This window comes from Vombatus ursinus, unplaced genomic scaffold (assembly GCF_900497805.2).
Source record: "Vombatus ursinus unplaced genomic scaffold, bare-nosed wombat genome assembly UNPS02014825.1, whole genome shotgun sequence".
NCBI lineage: Eukaryota > Metazoa > Chordata > Mammalia > Diprotodontia > Vombatidae > Vombatus > Vombatus ursinus.
The window spans coordinates 2,939,987-2,957,555 of NW_020954603.1; the positions used below are offsets into that span (position 1 = coordinate 2,939,987).

Here is a 17,569-nt window from a genome sequence, read left to right on the forward strand (position 1 = left end):
ATAAGGAATGTTTCTTGGGGGGTCAATTAGTTATGTCTGACTGTTTGTGACCCCATTTGGGGTTTTCTTGGCAAAGATACTGGAGTGGTTTGTCATTTCCTTCTCCAGCTCATTTTGCTGATGAGAAGACTGAGGCAAACAGGGTTAAGGGACTTGCTCAGGGTCATACAGCTAGTAAGTGTCTGTGGTCACATTTGAACTCAGGTCCTCCTGACTCTAGGGCTGGCACTCTGTGCACTATGGCGCCACCTGCAGCCCACATGAGGAAAAACTGCCTAACAATTAGAGCTTTCTCAAGTACAGGTTGCTTCTCTGTAGGCAGATAAGAATCCACACCACTGCTGGTCTTTGGGGTGGGGGTGGGGGACGCTGGGCACCTATTCTCAGGACTAAATGACTTCTGGGATGCTTCTCAGCTTTGATTCCATTTTCCACGAGTTACACGGCGAGGGCTGTTAGGCATACGCTTCCTCGTCCACCTTCCCAGGCTGCAGCCAGGAGCGAGCCCTTGGAGGAAGAGAACTGTCCAACCGTCCTCCTGCTCAGGGCTCCCTGGGGACGAGCTGCTGGGGGGTGGGGAGGGCAAGGGGGGGCTCCCCCTCCCAGGACCCGAGTGTGTCCTCAGCTCTGGGGGTGCTAGGGGGATGGCTCTGACCCACCGACGGCTGACCCAGGTGAGTCCTCCCCAGTAAGTCAGGAACGGGCCACCGCTGGACATGAGCGCAGCCTGCAGAGGTGTATGCACAAGATGACCAGCGTCCCTGGAGCGATCCTGGAAGCGCCCTTAGAGATCATTTGGTCCATCTCCATTGGGCAGGTGGGCAAACTTCAGCCCAAGACGGGAAGGGACCTGCCCAAGGTCACACAGACCGGGGGAGTGAATGGTCCATGCTGACACAGTCAGACTCCCCCAAGCCTCCCCCCGGGGCCAGGACCCCAGACCCCAAAGCAGAGGACGTGGTGGATGTGAGATGTGGGGAGATCTTGGGACAAGATGGGGAAGCCCCAGGGACACAAGGAGGAAGTCTCCAGACCATGGGGTATCCTCGACAGGACAGATGATAAGAACCACGAGAGAGGCATCAGCACTGGCAAAGGGAGCAGCCCTATGGGTGGGCCCACGAACGTGTCAGAACACCTTGAGGCCAGGGGAACTGGGGGCACACAGTCCTGACATCTTATCTGGAGGACTTTTCCTGACAGTAACAAAGGAGAGGCAAGGGAATGTTTTCAGAGCCCAGTGGCCTCTGCACTTGGGCAGTCAGGCAGAGGAGGTAGGCCGCCAGGGTGGAGTACGGCACCCTCCCAGCTACGCCCCGGCCTACCCCCAGACCGACCTCTCCCTCCCCATGCCTGCTCCGGGCTGCCCTCCACCGGCAGAAAACAGACACAGAAAGTGGTTCTATGAACAGATTTCATTGGGAAGCAGGCATGGGCACGCAGTCTGTTGCGGGTGTCGTTAGAAGCTTTCCTGGGTGCTGGAACCGCAGGCTTTCCTGTATAAGTTCCTATAGATCTTGTCCATGCTGTTCTCAAAGTTGCCTCGATGGGACTTTCCTTTATACGCTGCTGCTCGGTTGGACCAGTACTCGCTATTATCCAAGTGGACCAACGCACGTGGCCTATACGCGGAACTGCCGAGAGAAGGGGGAGTACATTACAAATGTTAACACAAAGGCTGAAATCAAGGACTGTTGAAGGTGAATATCCACTCATTCAGCCGACACACCAGGGAACGTTAATTAGGCCGGCTACGGGGTGTCCAGTGATGGATCTGGAGGAAGATGAGATCAAGGCCTGCCTCAGGCACTTACAGGTTGTGTGACTCTGGGTAAGTCCCTTAACAGCTCCCAGCCTCAGTTTCCTCATCAGGAAAATGGGGGTGATAATAATAGCACTTCCCTGCCAGGATTATTGTGAGGATCAAATGAGGTAATATTTGTAATGTGCTTCGTAAACCTTAGAGTTATATAAATATCATTATTATTATTAATTACTGGTACCACGCATTGGGCTGGGTACTGGGAGACAAAGCTCCTGGATCAGGTACAAGTGCAGAGAACTCTCATTGGTGATCACAGAGGAGCAAACCCAGTGCTCAGAGAGGAAGGAGGGTGGCAGGCCTTCCCCTTCCCGACCTCGAGGACGAGGGAAGGCTGATGGAACCAAGCCTCCTTCATGTTTCCCTGTGACTCTGCCACGGGAGCCCAACCTTGGCAAGTGACCTCCCAGTGGGCTCGCCGCCTCTGAGGGGAGGACGTGCGATGAGCCACGTGCCTGCTGTCCACGGCCCCACCCCGAGACAGTTGTGAATCTCCTCTAGTATTAAAGTCACTAACCAACCTGTCGGCATTTCTTGAGCGTCCAGGACCCTTCTAGGTGCTGGGGATGAAACAATCCAAGCCTACTCTGTTCCCAAGGGCTTCTAATCCTCTGAGGTGAAGCAAGACAGAGCTCATGGCAGCCAGAGGCCAATGGTTCAGAGTCAGAGAACCCCAGCCCTGTGCCTAAATGGCTGTGCAACCTTGGGCAGGTCTTCTCTCCTCCTGAGGGTCAGATTCCTCCTGGGCTGGGCCAGGTCATCTGCAAGGGCCCTCCCGGCTCTCATACCCATGATCCTAATGTGCATGAAACCACCAGCGAGAAATAGGAGTCGCAAGAGCTGCTGAGCCTAGGTGTAGGCGCAGCTCAGAGAAGACGGGGCCAGCGTGGGCTGGCAGAGTCACGGACGGCTTTGGGAAGGGGGCCTGAAGGGCACAGGACAGAGATCTAGAAGAGCCCTGAGTCATCATCCATATTCCATCCTCTTCTCTGAGGCCACACAGGTAGGAAGCAGAGAAGAGGTTCTCAGACTCCAGCCCCATGAGTTCCTCATTGCCTCACTTGACTGAAAAGATTCTAACTCTAAAACCCCGCAGCCTTTGCTCAGTCCTGATCTCTGTCAGGCCCCTTCTCCCCACGGCTGTTCTTTTCCTGAGCGCTCCTGACTCTCTCCTTGTCTCACCTGGACCATCCTCAATATCCACCTGCCCCCATCTCAGGTACCACCTCCTAGCTCACACCCAGCACCTGGAGCCTCTGCCCCATCCTGCCATCTCTTTTAGATTTACTTTTCTGCATTTTGTCATTTCTCCTAATAGAGTGTATGCTTCTTGAAGGCAGGATTTTCACTTTTTTTTTTTCCATGTGTCCCCAGCACCTGGCACATAGCGGGGACTTGATAAATGATTGCTGAATGAATAATAGGAGAGGGCAGAGAGGAGTAGAAAAAACACAGTTCCTCAGGTTGGATGCCTGGACTCTACAACCTCAGGAAGGCAGGAGGCAGCCCTTGAAATGAGACAGTGACCATGAGAGGTAAGATAGGGTAAATGATCTCACATAAAAGAGGCACAAAAGAGTTTTACAGCGGCGGGAAAGATGGTCAGGAGGTGGGGGGGAGCACACGAACCTTACTTTCATCAGAATTGGCTCAAAGGTGGAACAACACCCACACTCAGTAGAGTATAGAAATCTATCTTACCCTAGAGGAAAGTAGGAAAGGAAGGAGATAAAAGAAGTGGGGGGAGCTGGTAAAAGAGGAAGGCAGACTGGAGGAGACAGTCATCAGAAGTAAAACATTTTCAACGAGGGACAGGGTAAAAGAAGAGAGAAGGATAAATGGAGGAGGGGAGATAGGATGGAGGGAAATACACAGTAATCATAACTGTGAAAAATGTTTATGGCAAGTTTGTCTGATAAAGGCCTCACTCATTCCTAAAATATATGGAGAACTGGGTCAAATTCATAAGAATACAAGCCATTCCCCTCATTCATCAGTTGATAAATTGTCAAAGGACACAAACAGGTAGTTTTCAGACAAAGTAATCAAAATAATCACACTGTCTATAGTGATATGAAAAAATGCTCTAAATCACAATTGATTAGAGAAATGAAAATTGAAACAACTCTGAGGTACCACTCCACACTTATCAGATTGGCTAACATGACAAAAAAGGAAACTGACAAATGTTAGAGGGGATATGGGAAAATTGAGACACTAATGCACTGTTGATGGAGTTGTGAACTGATCTAACCACTCTGGAGAGAAATTTGGAACTATGCCCAAAGGACTATAAAACTGCATACACTTTGACCCAGAAATACCACTACTAGGTCTGTATCTCAAAGAGATTAAAAAAAAAAGGAAAAAAGGACCTATACATGCATAAAAATATTTGTGGCAGCTCTTTTTGTGGTGGCAAAGAATGAGAAACTGAGGGATGCCCCTCAATTGGGGAATGGTTGAACAAGTTGTGGTATATGATTGTGATGGAATACTATTCTGCTATAAGAAATGAGGAGCAGGATGCTTTCAGAAAAACCCGGGAAGACTTACATGAACTGATGCAAAGTGGAGTGAGCAGCACCAAGCGAACACAATATTGTACGATGATTATAACAGCAATACTGTATGATGATCTACTGTGAAAGACTTAGCTATTCTCAGCAATACAATGACCTAAGACAATTCTGAAGGACTTATGATGAAAAATGCTATCCACCTCCAAAGAAAGAACTGATGGAGTCTGAATGCAGATGGAAGCATAATTTTTAAAATTTTTTTTGGTGTTTTTATTGGGGGGGAGGTGTCTGTGTTTTCTTTCACAACATGATTAATATGGAAATAGGTTTTGTGTGACTGCGCATGTACAACCTATATAAAACTGCTTGCCTTCTCAATAATGAGGAAGGGATTGAATTTGGAACTTAAAATAAAAAAAAATGTTAAAAATCTTTTTACATGGAACTGGGAAAAATAAAATATTAAATATCTCAGAAAAAAAAGAAATGGGACAGTGAGAAATGTTGGACGTCTCAGATGACACTCATCAGCTCACAGATCTATAGCATGTGTAGGCCGCCAAGAGTTCTCTTAAGAGGCCAGTGATGAAAGTCTTTTTAGGTCGGTTAATAGATGAGGAAACTGAGGTGAAGTGACTAGTTACAAAGCTATCATAGTTGTTGCTGAGCTCCTAGATGAAGGGGTGGCTGGGCCAAGGGAGAGGGCCACATAGATCTAAAGGTACAAAAACACATTTTCAAGGCTGCAGGACTCCGTTACATGAATAATCCTGGGCTGGAGGCACAGCCAGGCAGTCCCTTGGCCAGAGGGCTGACTGGCCCAAACATGAGCTGAGTGGCATGGGAAGTCATTGACCTGCAAGATTAAAAGGAGGCTCAGAGGAGCCAGGCCTCTGGGAGGGGCCTCCTACCAGCACGGGCCTGGTCATTAGGCATCCGAGGCTCTGGGTTTACACACTTTCGTCTGCACTCACCACGTCAGACACAATTCCCTCTGCTTCGACGCATATAGTCACAGTGGGCTATTTCCCCTAGCAGCATAAGAAGGAGGAGGTTGGGGCTCCCAGGCTGGGGTCTGAAGAGGGTCACTCTGCTATTTGGCATGAGGACCAGCTCCCCACGAGTGTAAGTCTTAGCTCTTTACCAGCTGTCATTAATGTCTTGTAAAACCTCTTTGCAATTTAATGGTCTAATTAAAAATTAACAGGAGCTGCAGTCAGGTCTGTATCTGGGGAGGCCATAATCAATGAGACTTCAAAGTTACCTCCACTTTCCTTTTGTGAAACTTCCCCTAAGGCGGCTCATAGGATCCCAGGGAGCTCAGGGATGGTCAGTCCAGCACCTTCATTTTACTCAGGAGGCACCTGACTCCCGCTGGTTCACCGACTTGCCCCAGCTCACACAGGCAGAAGGGAAGAGCCTGGGTGTAGGGCAGTCACAGAAGCGCGAATGCAGACCTGAAAGGGAGCCCCTCTGGCCGGGGCACTCTGTACCTCCCGGGTGCCTCGGATCCCTTGGGCAGTCTGGGGAGGGAGGCCTACTGACCCCTTCTCAGAAATGCTTTTAAGTGCATCCAAGACATAGGATTACAAAGAGAACAAATGGTGGCAATGTGAAGCCTCCCGCCCCAGCCCAGTGACCTCGTTTGGGGAAGGTGAGAATTGGGGAGGTCGGGTCTCTTGCCCAGGTCCCACGGAGGCAGGATTTAAGTTCAGGACACCCAACTCCAAAGCCTTCTGCAGGAGCTGGAGGCCTGGGGGCTTCTGGATCAAGCTCTTCCTCTTATAGTTGAGGAAAGACATGTAAAGCATTAGTGAGGGCTGATCTCCTGGGCCCCAGAACAGACGTGGTCCCGGAGCCCTTCTCAGGGGTTCCTGAAAAACTGGGAAGAGCTGGAGGGGCAGCGTAGGTGCAGGGAAGGGCAAACGCTAAATTTTCAAAAAGATTCTCAAAAGAGAGAAGCAGATGAAACCTGTGAGCTGAGGCTCTGCCCAGGGTCACAGGCACAGCTGGGGAACGGCTGCCTTTACTCTCCTTGGACATAATTCAAAGGCCTCCAGTTTTAGAGGCAGAGGCCCTGGACTCAAATCGCACCTCCGACACTTACTAGTCAGTCAGTCAATAAGCATTTACTGAACACCTACTATGTGTCAGGCACAAGGCTAAGGCCTGGGACATGAAAAGAGGCAAAAGACAGTCCCTGACCTCCGAGAGTTCATGATCTAGTCGGGGAGAGAACATGCCAAGAAGCCTACGTACAGGATAAAGACGGGGAAAGGCTTTTTTGTGGGAGGTGGGATTTTAGTTGGGACTTGAGGGAAGCCAGAGAAGAAGGCCAGTGCAGTGGAGGCGGGAGAGTGTTGCGGGCATGGGGTCCTGCCAGAGAAAATGTCCCAAGCTGAGAGTGTTGGCTTCCAAGAACGGCTAGGAGGCCAGCATGCCTGGATCAAAGTCTTTGTCAGGGAACAAGGCATTAAGAAGACTGCGAAGGGAGGAGGGAGGAGGTTTGAAGGGCTCTGAAAGACAAGCAGAGGATCTCGTATCTGATCCCAGAGAGGGTAGGAAGCCCGGGGAGTTGAATGAGAAGGGAGGGTAGCCTAACTGGACCTGTGCTTCCAGAAAGTGCCTTTGGTGGCTGAAAGGAGGATGGACTGAGTGGGAGAGGCTCGAGGCAGGCAGACCCATCCCCAGGCTACTGCTGTGGTCCGGGTGTAAGGGGATGAGGCCCTGCACCAGGAGAGAAAGGGGGCATATTGGAGAGGTGCTGCAAAGGTGAAATCGTCGGGCCTTGGCAGCAGCCTGGATATGGGGGCGTGACAGACAGCAAAGGAGTCAGCATGACTCCTGGATTGTGAGCCTGAGGGACCAGAGGATGGCGTGGCTCTCTACAGTGGTTGGGAAGTTAGAAAGGGGGAAGAGTTTGGGGAGAAAGATTACGAGTTCCGTTTTAGACATATTCATAGTTTAAGATGTCTACAAGACATCCGATTTGAGATGTCTGAAAGGCAGATAGAGATCAGAGGTCAGCAGAGAGGTTGAGGCAGGAAAGGTAGGTGGAGAACCATCAGCACAGAGGTGATGATTAAATCCACGGGAGCTGATGAGATCACCAGGGGAAGCAGTACAGGAGAAGGGAAAAGTGCAGGACGGAGCCCTGAGGGACACCTATGGTTAAAAGTCATGGTCTGAAGGAGGATCCAGCAAAGGAGACAGAGAAGGAGTGATCAAAGAGGAAGGAGGAGAACCAGGAGGGGGAGAGAGGTGTCCTGAAAACCTAGAGAGAACAGTGTCAAGGAGGAGAGAGGGATCAACAGTGTCAAAGGCTGCAGAGGACGGTGAGGATTGGGAAAAGACCATTGGATTGGGTGACTAAGAGATCACTGGTAACTTTGGACAGAGCAGCTTCGGTGGAATAAGGTCAGAAGCCGGATGGTAAGGGGTTAAGAAGACAGTGAGAGGAGAGAAAGGGGAGGCACCAGTTGTAGACACCTTTTTGAGGAGTTTAGCTACAAAGGGCTGAAGAGATGTAGGACAACAGTGGAGACGGAAGAATCAAGTTGGGGTTTTTTCCACATGGGGAGACACGGGCACGTTTGTGGGCAGTAGGGAAGAAGCCAGTAGAGAGGGAGAGATTGAAAATAAGTGCAAGAGGGGAGATGACAGAGGGGGCAGGCTGCTGGAGGAGGTGGGATAGAATGGGGTCACGTGAACAGGCAGAGAAGTTCACTTTGGTAAGAAGTAAGTCTGTCTCTTCATGGGGGACACAGGTGAAGGAGAAGAGTGGCAGAAGGCATTTGAGTGACTAAAGCTGCAGAAGAGGGGAGAAGGAGCTCATGGCAAATGGCTTCAGTTTTTTTCTTTATAATATGAGGCAAGGTTTTCTGTTGAGAGCAGGGAGGGTGAGCCATCGGAAGCCTGAGGAGGGATGCAAAGGTTTGGAAGACCCTCTGGGGAGAATGGGAGTGACTTGATAAGGGAGGAATAGTAGGACTGCCGGGCAGCAGGGAGGGCCCAATCGAGGTTGTGTAACATAAATTTGTAGTGAACCCTGTGAGAACAGGTGTGTGATTTTCTTCATCTTCATTCAGCAGCAGGTGTATAGGAGTGAAGGTGACAAATGGCGGGGGTGATCCAAGGCAGAGGCATGGGAGGGCACAAGGGGCCGAGGACTCAAGAGGACAGTGTAGAGTTGAGCTGGTTCGCCAAGGGGTCAAGGTGGGAGGAGAGAGTGGCTAGTGCAGGGGAGCTGGCCTGAGGAAAGAACTGAGGGGCTGAAGGACTGCTTTGCACCAGAGGCTCTTGGCCTCATTGGCAGGAGACCAGGCCGGCAGCAGGAGGTGGGCTTGGGCCAGCACAGACGGAATTTGCTCAGCCAGCCTCTAGCAGCCTTTCCTCAGGGGCCACTCACAACAGGAGCTGGAAGGTATGTGGCCAGAGGAAGGTCTTGCTCCTGTGGAACCTCATCCCACCAATCCGAACATAGTTATGAAGCACCTACTATGTGCAGGGAATATAACTGAATTGAATCAAATGATCCTGGCTCCCAATCAGCTGACATTGTAATGGGGGGTAATAATAGCCCCTCTCTGCCTCCCGTGTAAGTAAAAGTATATACAGAATAAATGCTCTCTCCAAAGTCACCAAGAATATCCCAGCTGCTAAATCCAATGGCCTTTTCTCCATCCTCACTCTCCTTGACCTCTCTGCAGCCTTTGACACTGTCGATCACTCCCTCCTCCCTGACGCTATCTGCTCTCTTGGTTTTCAGGACGGCCCTCTTTCCTGGTTCTCCTCCTACCTCTCTGACTGCTGCTCCTCTGCCCCCTTTGCTGGATCCTCCCCCAGGCCACACCCTCTAACCTTGGGTGTCCCTCAGGGTTATGTCTTGGGCCCTCTTCTCTTCTCCCTCTACACCACTTCACCTGGGGGTCTCATCAGCTCCCATGAATTTAATCATCACCTCTGCTGATGATTCTCAAATCTACTTTTCCTGCCCCAACCTCTCTGCTGACCTCTGATCTCTATCTGCCTCTCAGACATCTCACACTGGATGTCTTGTAGACTTCTTAAACTAACAGCTGGGGGCACCAGGAAAGGCTTCACAAAGAAGGTGCTCCTGAAGGAACCTCTTGAAGAAAGGGATTAATCCTGGGAGGTAGAGGGCACATTCCAGGCAGGGGCTGGGGTGGGCTGGGGTAGGGGCAGTCTGTGCATAGACACAGGGTAAGAGGGACAATGAGCAGCCCCCTCTGGCTAGAAAGCAGACGGCCTGACAGGAAAGAAGAGATAATGAGCCTGGAAAATGGGGCTGGCTCGAGGCAAACTGTGAAAGGTTTTAAGTGCCTAACGGGATTTGGCCTTCAATTCTAAAGGCAAAAAGGGAGTTTCTTGAGCAGGAAGTGATATGGTTAAACCTCTTTGGGATATTACTTTCCTTTGGTAGCTCTGTAGGGGATGGATCAGAGAAGGAAGACAGTGACCAGAGACATCAAATGGGGCTATTGTGACAGCTGAAGCAGAGGTGAAAACATGCAGCAGGAATGTGGAGGAGGGAGGGAGAACAGTAATCATACTCAGCATTCGCATAGTGCTTTAAGGTTTCCAAATAGCTTTACAAATATCTCAATTATTATCCCCATTTTACAATGGAAGAAACTGAGCCTGGGAGTGAGTCACAAAGCTAGTATCAGAGGCTGGATTAGAACATCTTCCTGACTCCCTCATATACCTGTTTGTTTTTCATATTTAAATATTTCCCTTGGTTTCTGTCCACTTTGTCTACTGTGCCACCTAGAAACACCGTGGACAAAGAATTGATAAGACTTAGAAAATGACTGGACAGAGGAGTGGGGTGCCAGAGATAAGACCTGGTTTCTGCCCTTGGGAGCCCACAGTGGAGTAGGGAGATAAACTCTACAGACAGAAACCAGTAACAGCACAAACGCAAGGCTGAGTGAGCTTGGAAGGAGATCCTTCCACTGGTCACTTAACTCTACATCCATCTACGTCCTGGGGAAGTGACCCCAGCAGAGCAAGGCCAGCCATGGAGAGGTGGAGGGGCCTCAGGGGCTAAGCAAGGCTCCGGACCACACTTCCCCCCCCCCCCCCAAGGTAATAAAATAGCCGATCAGGGATTGGAATCCAGATGCTCAGCTAAGTCCAGAGCCCTTCTCCCCAGACAGATTAAAGAACCACAGTGACGCGTGGCGTCGGCGCTCATGAGCCTTTCTCCCCCTACCTCCACATGTTTGTCCCTATCTTTGAGGTTGGCTGTGGGGAAAACTCCTCGGAAGCCTGCAGAAATGGGAGTTCTGAGCAATCCTCTCCGTCTCTGAGGGCAGTTGTGTGGGCCTGGCCCTGGCTCTGGCCTCCTGGGTGAACGTGGGCGGGCCCCTCCCTTCTCCGGGCCTCAGTTTCCTCTTCCCCCACATGAGGCAGTTGGGCTTGCCGGCCTCCAGCTTTGACATTGGAGGAAGGAGAGGGAGAATGCCATTCTGGCTAATGTCGTTAGGACAGATGACTGGAGAGCCGCTCAGGGGGCGCTTCCCTGTTCTAGCAGATGGCCGGCAGTAACCGTGCTCTGCTGATCTGGTTATGACAACCCTGATTCAATCAAACCTTCTGTAACACAGATGTCTTTGTAAGTCGCTGCCCAGGTAGGAGCGAGCGTCTATATGAAGACATCATTCTTTTGGGGTTTATCATCTGTCACAGAACCACGAGGGAAAGTGTAACGAAAGGTGTATTTTTTAAAACAATTGTTTTTGTAAAAGGCCACGTGGGTCACTTCTCGCCAGGGCCTGGCACGGGTCAAACCCATAAGCCGTCATTTGCAGGACGGAGAAGGGGAAACGGGAGGACCTGTTCAGGTCTTGTCAGGAACTGAAAAAGTCAAGCGGCCGAATGTGGGGTCTGCGCCCATGAGAACTGTGAAGGCCGACCCAGTCACTGTGACCCTCTGTTCATTCAGTCTGCATCCTCCTTCCTCTCTGGGCTGCTCTTGGCTTCCCTCTAGTCCATCTTCACCAGGGCACAGTAGCCTCTCCCCCTGGTGGCTCACTCGGCCCTGTGGCCCCTTCCTCCCCTTGGACAGTTCCTCCCAGAATCGCCATTTGAAGAGAAGTGACCAGGCCAGCCAAGTCTTTACTCTTCTCCAGGTTCCTGTCTTGACTCTCAAGGTTTTTTCCAGCATGCCCCATGTAAGGACGCACCTTCTACTGCCCTCCAGATGTTCGGCTGCCTTTTACGTGTGGTCTTCCCTCCTTAAAATGTAAGCTCCTTGAGGGCAGGAACCGTTTTTGGGGGGGCTTGATCAGCATTCCAAATATTTAATTAGCATGCTGACTGGCACATAGTAAGCACCTAATAAATGTTGACTGAGTGCTAAGATGAGATGCTATGAAGCAAGTCCTAGGTTTCTTTACTGTGTAACCCTGGGCTGACTCTGGGCCTCGGTTTCCTCCTCTGTAAGAGATGCTGGGCTTGATTATCCATAAGGCCCTTCCCAGCACTGACATTCAAGGGGCCCCATGTTCTGACTCTAAACCCTTTTTCTTAGGTCTTGGCAATTCCTTTTTCACTACAGACGTCTTCCCTTTCCTACCACATAACTTATGAAATGATTATGACATCATAATTGCTTTAGAGGCAGCAGGGGAAGGTGGCCAGATACAATTCCAATGCTTGGTTGTGGGATGGAGGGGGCTTCAGGCTTGCCAATGCTAGGTTGCTGGTAGAAGCTGAGTTCCAGCAAACCCCAGCAGACTGAAAAGGCTTCAGCCTGGGCCTGCTACCTGAGAGGTGGCCTCGCCCCTTGAGAAGGCGCCAGCCCCAGAAGGAGGGGCCCAGGGGATGTCCTTGCTATTGCAGTTTACAAAAACCATCTATTAAGTCACAGACAGATTGAAATTTATGTCAGCGGAGGGAAAACATAACCCCAGTGAAATCACAGATGCTGGCATTACCAAAGCATGTGAGCTAGGGGAAAGAGGGCTGGGCACAGGCCAAAAGATCTGGGTTGGAGGCCTGGCTCAAAGACTGAGTAGTAGTGGGATCTAGAGAAAGTGATGCCAGTACTTTGGACCTCAGTTTCCTTGTCTGTAAAATGGGGATAAATGTGTTCACATCACCCTTCTCACAGTAATACTAACAGCTGATGAATGAAGGGATGCACAAAATTTCCTCGAGGCCACAAAGTACCCTCAGTGAAGACAGCCTGATCCTCATGCCCATCCCGTGAGGCAGGGAATAAAAATTCAGTTCCCCCATTTTACAGATAAGGAAGCCAAGGCTGACATAGGTAAAGCGATTTCCTCAAGGGCACACGGTGGGCAAGCAGCAGAAATGGAATTCAAACCTCCGCCCAGGGCCTCTCAGCTCTGTCTCACGCACGCTGGGTGAGAGCCCATCAGCCTTCCTCAGTACAGGTCGCAGCTGGACCTGGGCCTCCCGAAGGCCACGGCAAACACCTTGACCACGTCACAGAGTCTGAATTCTCCCCAGAGGTGCTGGCCAAGGCTCGGTGGGGAAGCCTGGAGACTCCAGCTACTGCTTCTCAGCTCTTTGCTCCGGATGAAGTCTGGCCTGCTGCCGGCAGGACTCTCACTCTGACCCCCCAGCTCCCGCTGTCCCCTGAAACCACCCCTGATCCTCTGAGCCAAGCTCTGGCGGAGTTACTGACACATACGACATTAGCACACAACTTCCTCGATCTGAGGCCAACGGCCCTCTCAGCCGGACTCTCCCTCTGCTCCCCTTTAGGGGTCCCGGGGCTCTGTTTGCAGCGAGCCAGGTACTAATTAATGCTGCCGCACAGCAGCCCCTGGAAGCCGCTGCCTGGGGCTTCCACTGGCTCTCTGCCCAGGCCCCGCTGGACAGCTGAGGCCTCCTCTGCCTGCTCCCAGGGCCACAGCGAACCGGCTCTGACTCTGGCGGGCCTGGGGCCGGTCAGTCCTCTCCTCAGTCCCCGAGGCCTTCCTCAAAGCTGTCACGGGGACACGCCGCTCAGGTCACACGTGCCCCACACTGCAGAGCTACACCGGCAGCAGAGGCTCAGGCTCCTGGCAGGAGGACCTGGCACTGGCCCAGAACCAGTCCAGAACCAGCCCACAACAGCCACTACTTCTTTAGCTGCTCAGGCCGACAAATCTCCTTCTTCACAACCATCCTATGATGTGGATCCAAAAGAGGAAGAAACTGTGGGTGGGGACACACTGGGCCTGAAGTCAGGAAGCTCTGAGTTCACACCCAGCCCCAGACACTAACTCGTATGACCCTGGGCAAGTCACTCAGCCACTGTTGGCCTCTTTTCCCTCATCTGTGAAATAGGAATAATAATAGCATCTACCTCCCAGGGTCCAAGGGACCAAGATGGGGAAAAGAGGAGAGAGCCTCTAGTTCAAGGGCAATGGCCTGGGGGAGAACCGAGAGGCTGAGGGATGGGAGACCCTGGTCGGGGGGAGGAGGAGGAGGGGTTGGTGGGAGGACAGCAGGAGAGGCGGAGAGCCCATGGTCAGATGAAGAGATTTCAGAGCTCTTGAACAAGGAGGAGGGACACGTACAAAGCGTGGATGGCAGCTCTTTCTGCAGTGGCAAACTGGGGAATGGATGAAGAAATCATGGTCTAAGACTGGTGAAATACTGTGCTGATGAGCACGGAGATGGTTCAGAAAAACCTGGGAAGACTTGTCTGAACTGATGCAGAGGGAAGTGAGCAGAGCCAGGAGCGCACTCAACACTCCACGTCGTCAGTGTGAAAGATGAACAATCCCAGAGAGCCAGTGACAAAGAAGGTTGCCCCCCTCACGGCCAACGCAACGTGGGCGGTGATTCTGCTTGACTGTGCTTAGTGTTGCAAGAGTCTTGTATTATTTCCCCCCACCCCCCGCTTGGTGAGGGCGAGGGAGAAAAAACAAATGCTTCATAACGGAAAAAATTAATTTAAAAAAGATGTACAGAGCACGTAATTACATAATGGCAAGCTATAATTCTGTCAGACTACAACTCTGCAGCTACAAGATATCATTACAGGTAATTAAAACTTCCTAACGAATCATGAGTCTGCTATCCCAGAGATCCTTCGCTGGATTCAGTCAGTGTGTCAGAGCAGCGGGGTCAAACTCCATTAGGAATGGGGGCCACGACCCCAAGCACAAGACCCCGGGGGCCACTTCTTGACTATTTTATTGATTTAGCTAGATTGTTCATAATTATATTTTAATCTGTTTTGGGCTGCGTGTCTAACATCTGTTTTTGAGGAAAAAGCAAAAGAGGACCACGAAGACCTCCTCGAGACCCTTCCGAGTGGTTTAAAGGCAAAGATGGGCACGTGGTTGGCACAGAGTGAGTGGTCAATAAGTGCTTTCTCCGTTCGCTCCCTCTCTTACACAGACCCACGACAACAAAGGCCCGCGTTAGTCGCAAGGAATGGGCTGAGAGAAAACTGGGAGCAGTTTTGTCTCCGAAAGCCAGGCAGACCAGGGAGCAGGGGTTTGTGAGCAGGCCGCCGGGAGCCCAGGCGGCTACCCTGGGCCAGCTGGAGGGCATCCCTCAGATGCCGCTGGTGATGCCAATCCGGCAGATCTGCCGGGCTTTGTACTGCAGCCTATGCTCCTCATCGGTGAACCTCTGGAAAGGGCGATCCCTGAGAGCCAGAAGGCCGCCACACCAACCCCAGATCACACTTCCAACCTCATCGGTTTTTGGCAGGGCTCTACTATAAGGGGAATAATCTGGGGAACACTGTAGATGGAGTTTACTGAGATTTCTGCAAAGCACCTGATGAAGTACCGCATACTATTCTTGTAGGAAAATAAACAGGAGAGAGGTGCCCGAGACTGCAACATTATTAGATGGAACCGATTGATCGGGAGGTCTCCGGTGGAGTGCCCCAGGGATCTGCGCTTGACATTCTCATCAGCTCCTTTGTAAAGGCGTAGGTGGTAAGCTTGTCAGATTCACAGATGACCCCAAACAGGAGGGAGCACTAACGCCAGACGGCAGAGTCAGGATCCCCAAAGACACCGGGCCAAATCTGACGAGATAGAAACTTATTAAGGATAAATGTAAAGCTTCCTACTTGGGTTCAGGGAGGACGAGGCTGGGGTTGCGTAGGTGGCATCTGGGAGGTCAGTGAGAGTCAGCAGAGAGATGTGAAGATCCAGAAAGAGCTCACGTGCCCCGGGACCGCACCGCGAGAAGCCAGAATTGCAGGAATAGGAGGGGGAGCATCACCTGCACTCCAGGCAGCTGCAGAGCGCAGTGGGTGGAGCGCCGGGCCTGGTGTCAGGAAGATGTGAGTTCAAATTCTGCCTCAGACACACACACACTGGCTGTGTGACCCTGGGCAAGTCACTTAACCCTCTCTGCCTCAGTTTCCTCATCTGTCAAATGAGCTGGAGAAGGACATGGCGAACCCCTCCAGTATCTCTACCAAGGAAACCCCAGATGGGGTCACGGAGAGTCAGACAACTCTGGAACGATGACCAAAAACAACAGCAACAACACACTTCTGAAGTTTAGAGACGGAAAAAGAGACCCGACTTTCCTTTTAGAAAACGCCCTTTTCTCCTGGGCTAAAACCAGGCAAACTGACCTTTAACAGTGAACACTTCCACCGCTGAAGGAAGGTCTGGAGGGCAGCCCCCCACACTGCCCACCACAGCGGGAGCGGCTGTGTTTGCCCCAAGAGCCTCGGGCCGAAGGCTGAGCCCAGGCCTCCCCTACCTGTATTCGGGGTCGCTATCACAGGCAGAGTCTTTATGTGCTAAACTTCTTTTCGGGTCCAGCTCCTCGTCTTTCTCCTCATCTCTCTCATCCTGAAAGAATTCAAAAAATCAGGAACTTGGTTTATTCTCTCTCTGGAAATAGCTTTCATTTCAAAAAAATTTATTTAAATTTCTTGACAAAGGAGAAGAGGAAGGCAGAACACCACGTACTTACCATTAGCTTTATTTTATTTTATTTTTTGGGCTAGGCGATGGGGTTAAGTGACCTCCCCAGGGTCACACAGCTAGCAAGTGTCAAGTGGTTGGGTCTGAGGCCGGATTTGAACTCAGGTCCTCCTGACTTCAGGGCCGGTGCTCTATCCACTGCACCACCTAGCTGCCCCACCATTAGCTTTAATGAACCTCAGGGGAACCCTGCTAACAATTGTTAGCCAATAAACGTAACATTTCACTCAAGCTCTGTGATGCTCCACACCCGGATGGGAAGGCAGTGTGGTAGGAAGAGCACTGAATTTTGAGTCAGAAGACCTGGGTTTGAATCACAACTTGGCTACTTATTACATTGGTGACCTTGTGTGAGTCACTCCCTCACTTTGGGACTCGACGTCCCAGTCTACAAAGTGACACGGTTGGGCTGGGTGCCTCCAGTTCTAAATACCCCTGCCAGGCCCGAGTCTACCTCGGGACACCTGGCAGCACGAGTATGACACCCACGTGCCGCTGCTGCTACTGTGCTCCTGGTTCCATCCGGGCCCAGGGCCAGCTGGGCCTCTTGGATCCAAAAGTGAAGCACACCGACTTGTCCTGAGTCTCGGACCCCTGCTTCCTATGAGAACAAGAGCAATCAGTGCTGTTAGTTAAGGGGAAGTAAAAAGGCCAAGGGGCAGGGGCAGCTAGGTGGCACCGCGGACAGAGCACCGGCCCTGGAGTCAGGAGGACCTGAGTTCAAATCTGGCCTCAGACACATGATACTTTCTGGCTGTGTGACCCTGGGCAAGTCACTTAACCCCGACTGCCTCAAAAAAAAAAAAAAGGCCAAGGGGGAGAACCCTCTTGGGGAAAATAGCTATGTTTCCAGACCCAAGAGGTTAAATGGAATAGCCACGCTGGGTCCAACATGAGTTCACAGGGTCAATAGGAGTGTCAAGTAAAACAGTAAACATCACAAGATAACAAAATGGCGCCTGATTCCTGTTATGTCTCTGTCCTTGGTGACAGTGACACCCTCCTCATGCCTGAGCTTGATGCCCTGAAATGAGCTCAGCTGCTCAGGGTCCAGCTTGGCATTCTCAAACCTTCTGGAATCTCACAAAAAAGAGACACTTCAAAAAGTGTAATGCTGGAAAAATATTTGCCTAGAGGAAAACTATGTGCTTCTCTAAATTTCCAAAGTCTCAGCTCATTTTCACCCTACGGCACCTGTCACCATCTCATCCAGATGCTGGAAGGACCTCCTTCCTTGTGATCTTCCAGGCATAGAATGGCATTCCTGTATCAAG

The 17,569-nt window shown here is 51.3% G+C and overlaps 1 protein-coding gene across 1 annotated transcript in view; it reads right to left on the reverse strand.

The window, feature by feature from the left end:
* Positions 1-1,436: 1,436 nt before the first annotated feature.
* SPATA6 (spermatogenesis associated 6) overlaps positions 1,437-17,569 on the reverse strand; it is a 137,104-nt gene continuing 120,971 nt past the window's right edge. The window contains exons 14-15 of the mRNA XM_027837967.1: positions 16,069-16,160; positions 1,437-1,634 (exon numbers count right to left, since the gene is read on the reverse strand). Of these exons, the coding sequence (XP_027693768.1) occupies positions 1,460-1,634; positions 16,069-16,160 (267 nt within the window). The 3' untranslated portion in view covers positions 1,437-1,459. The remainder of the gene's footprint in view (positions 1,635-16,068; positions 16,161-17,569) is intronic.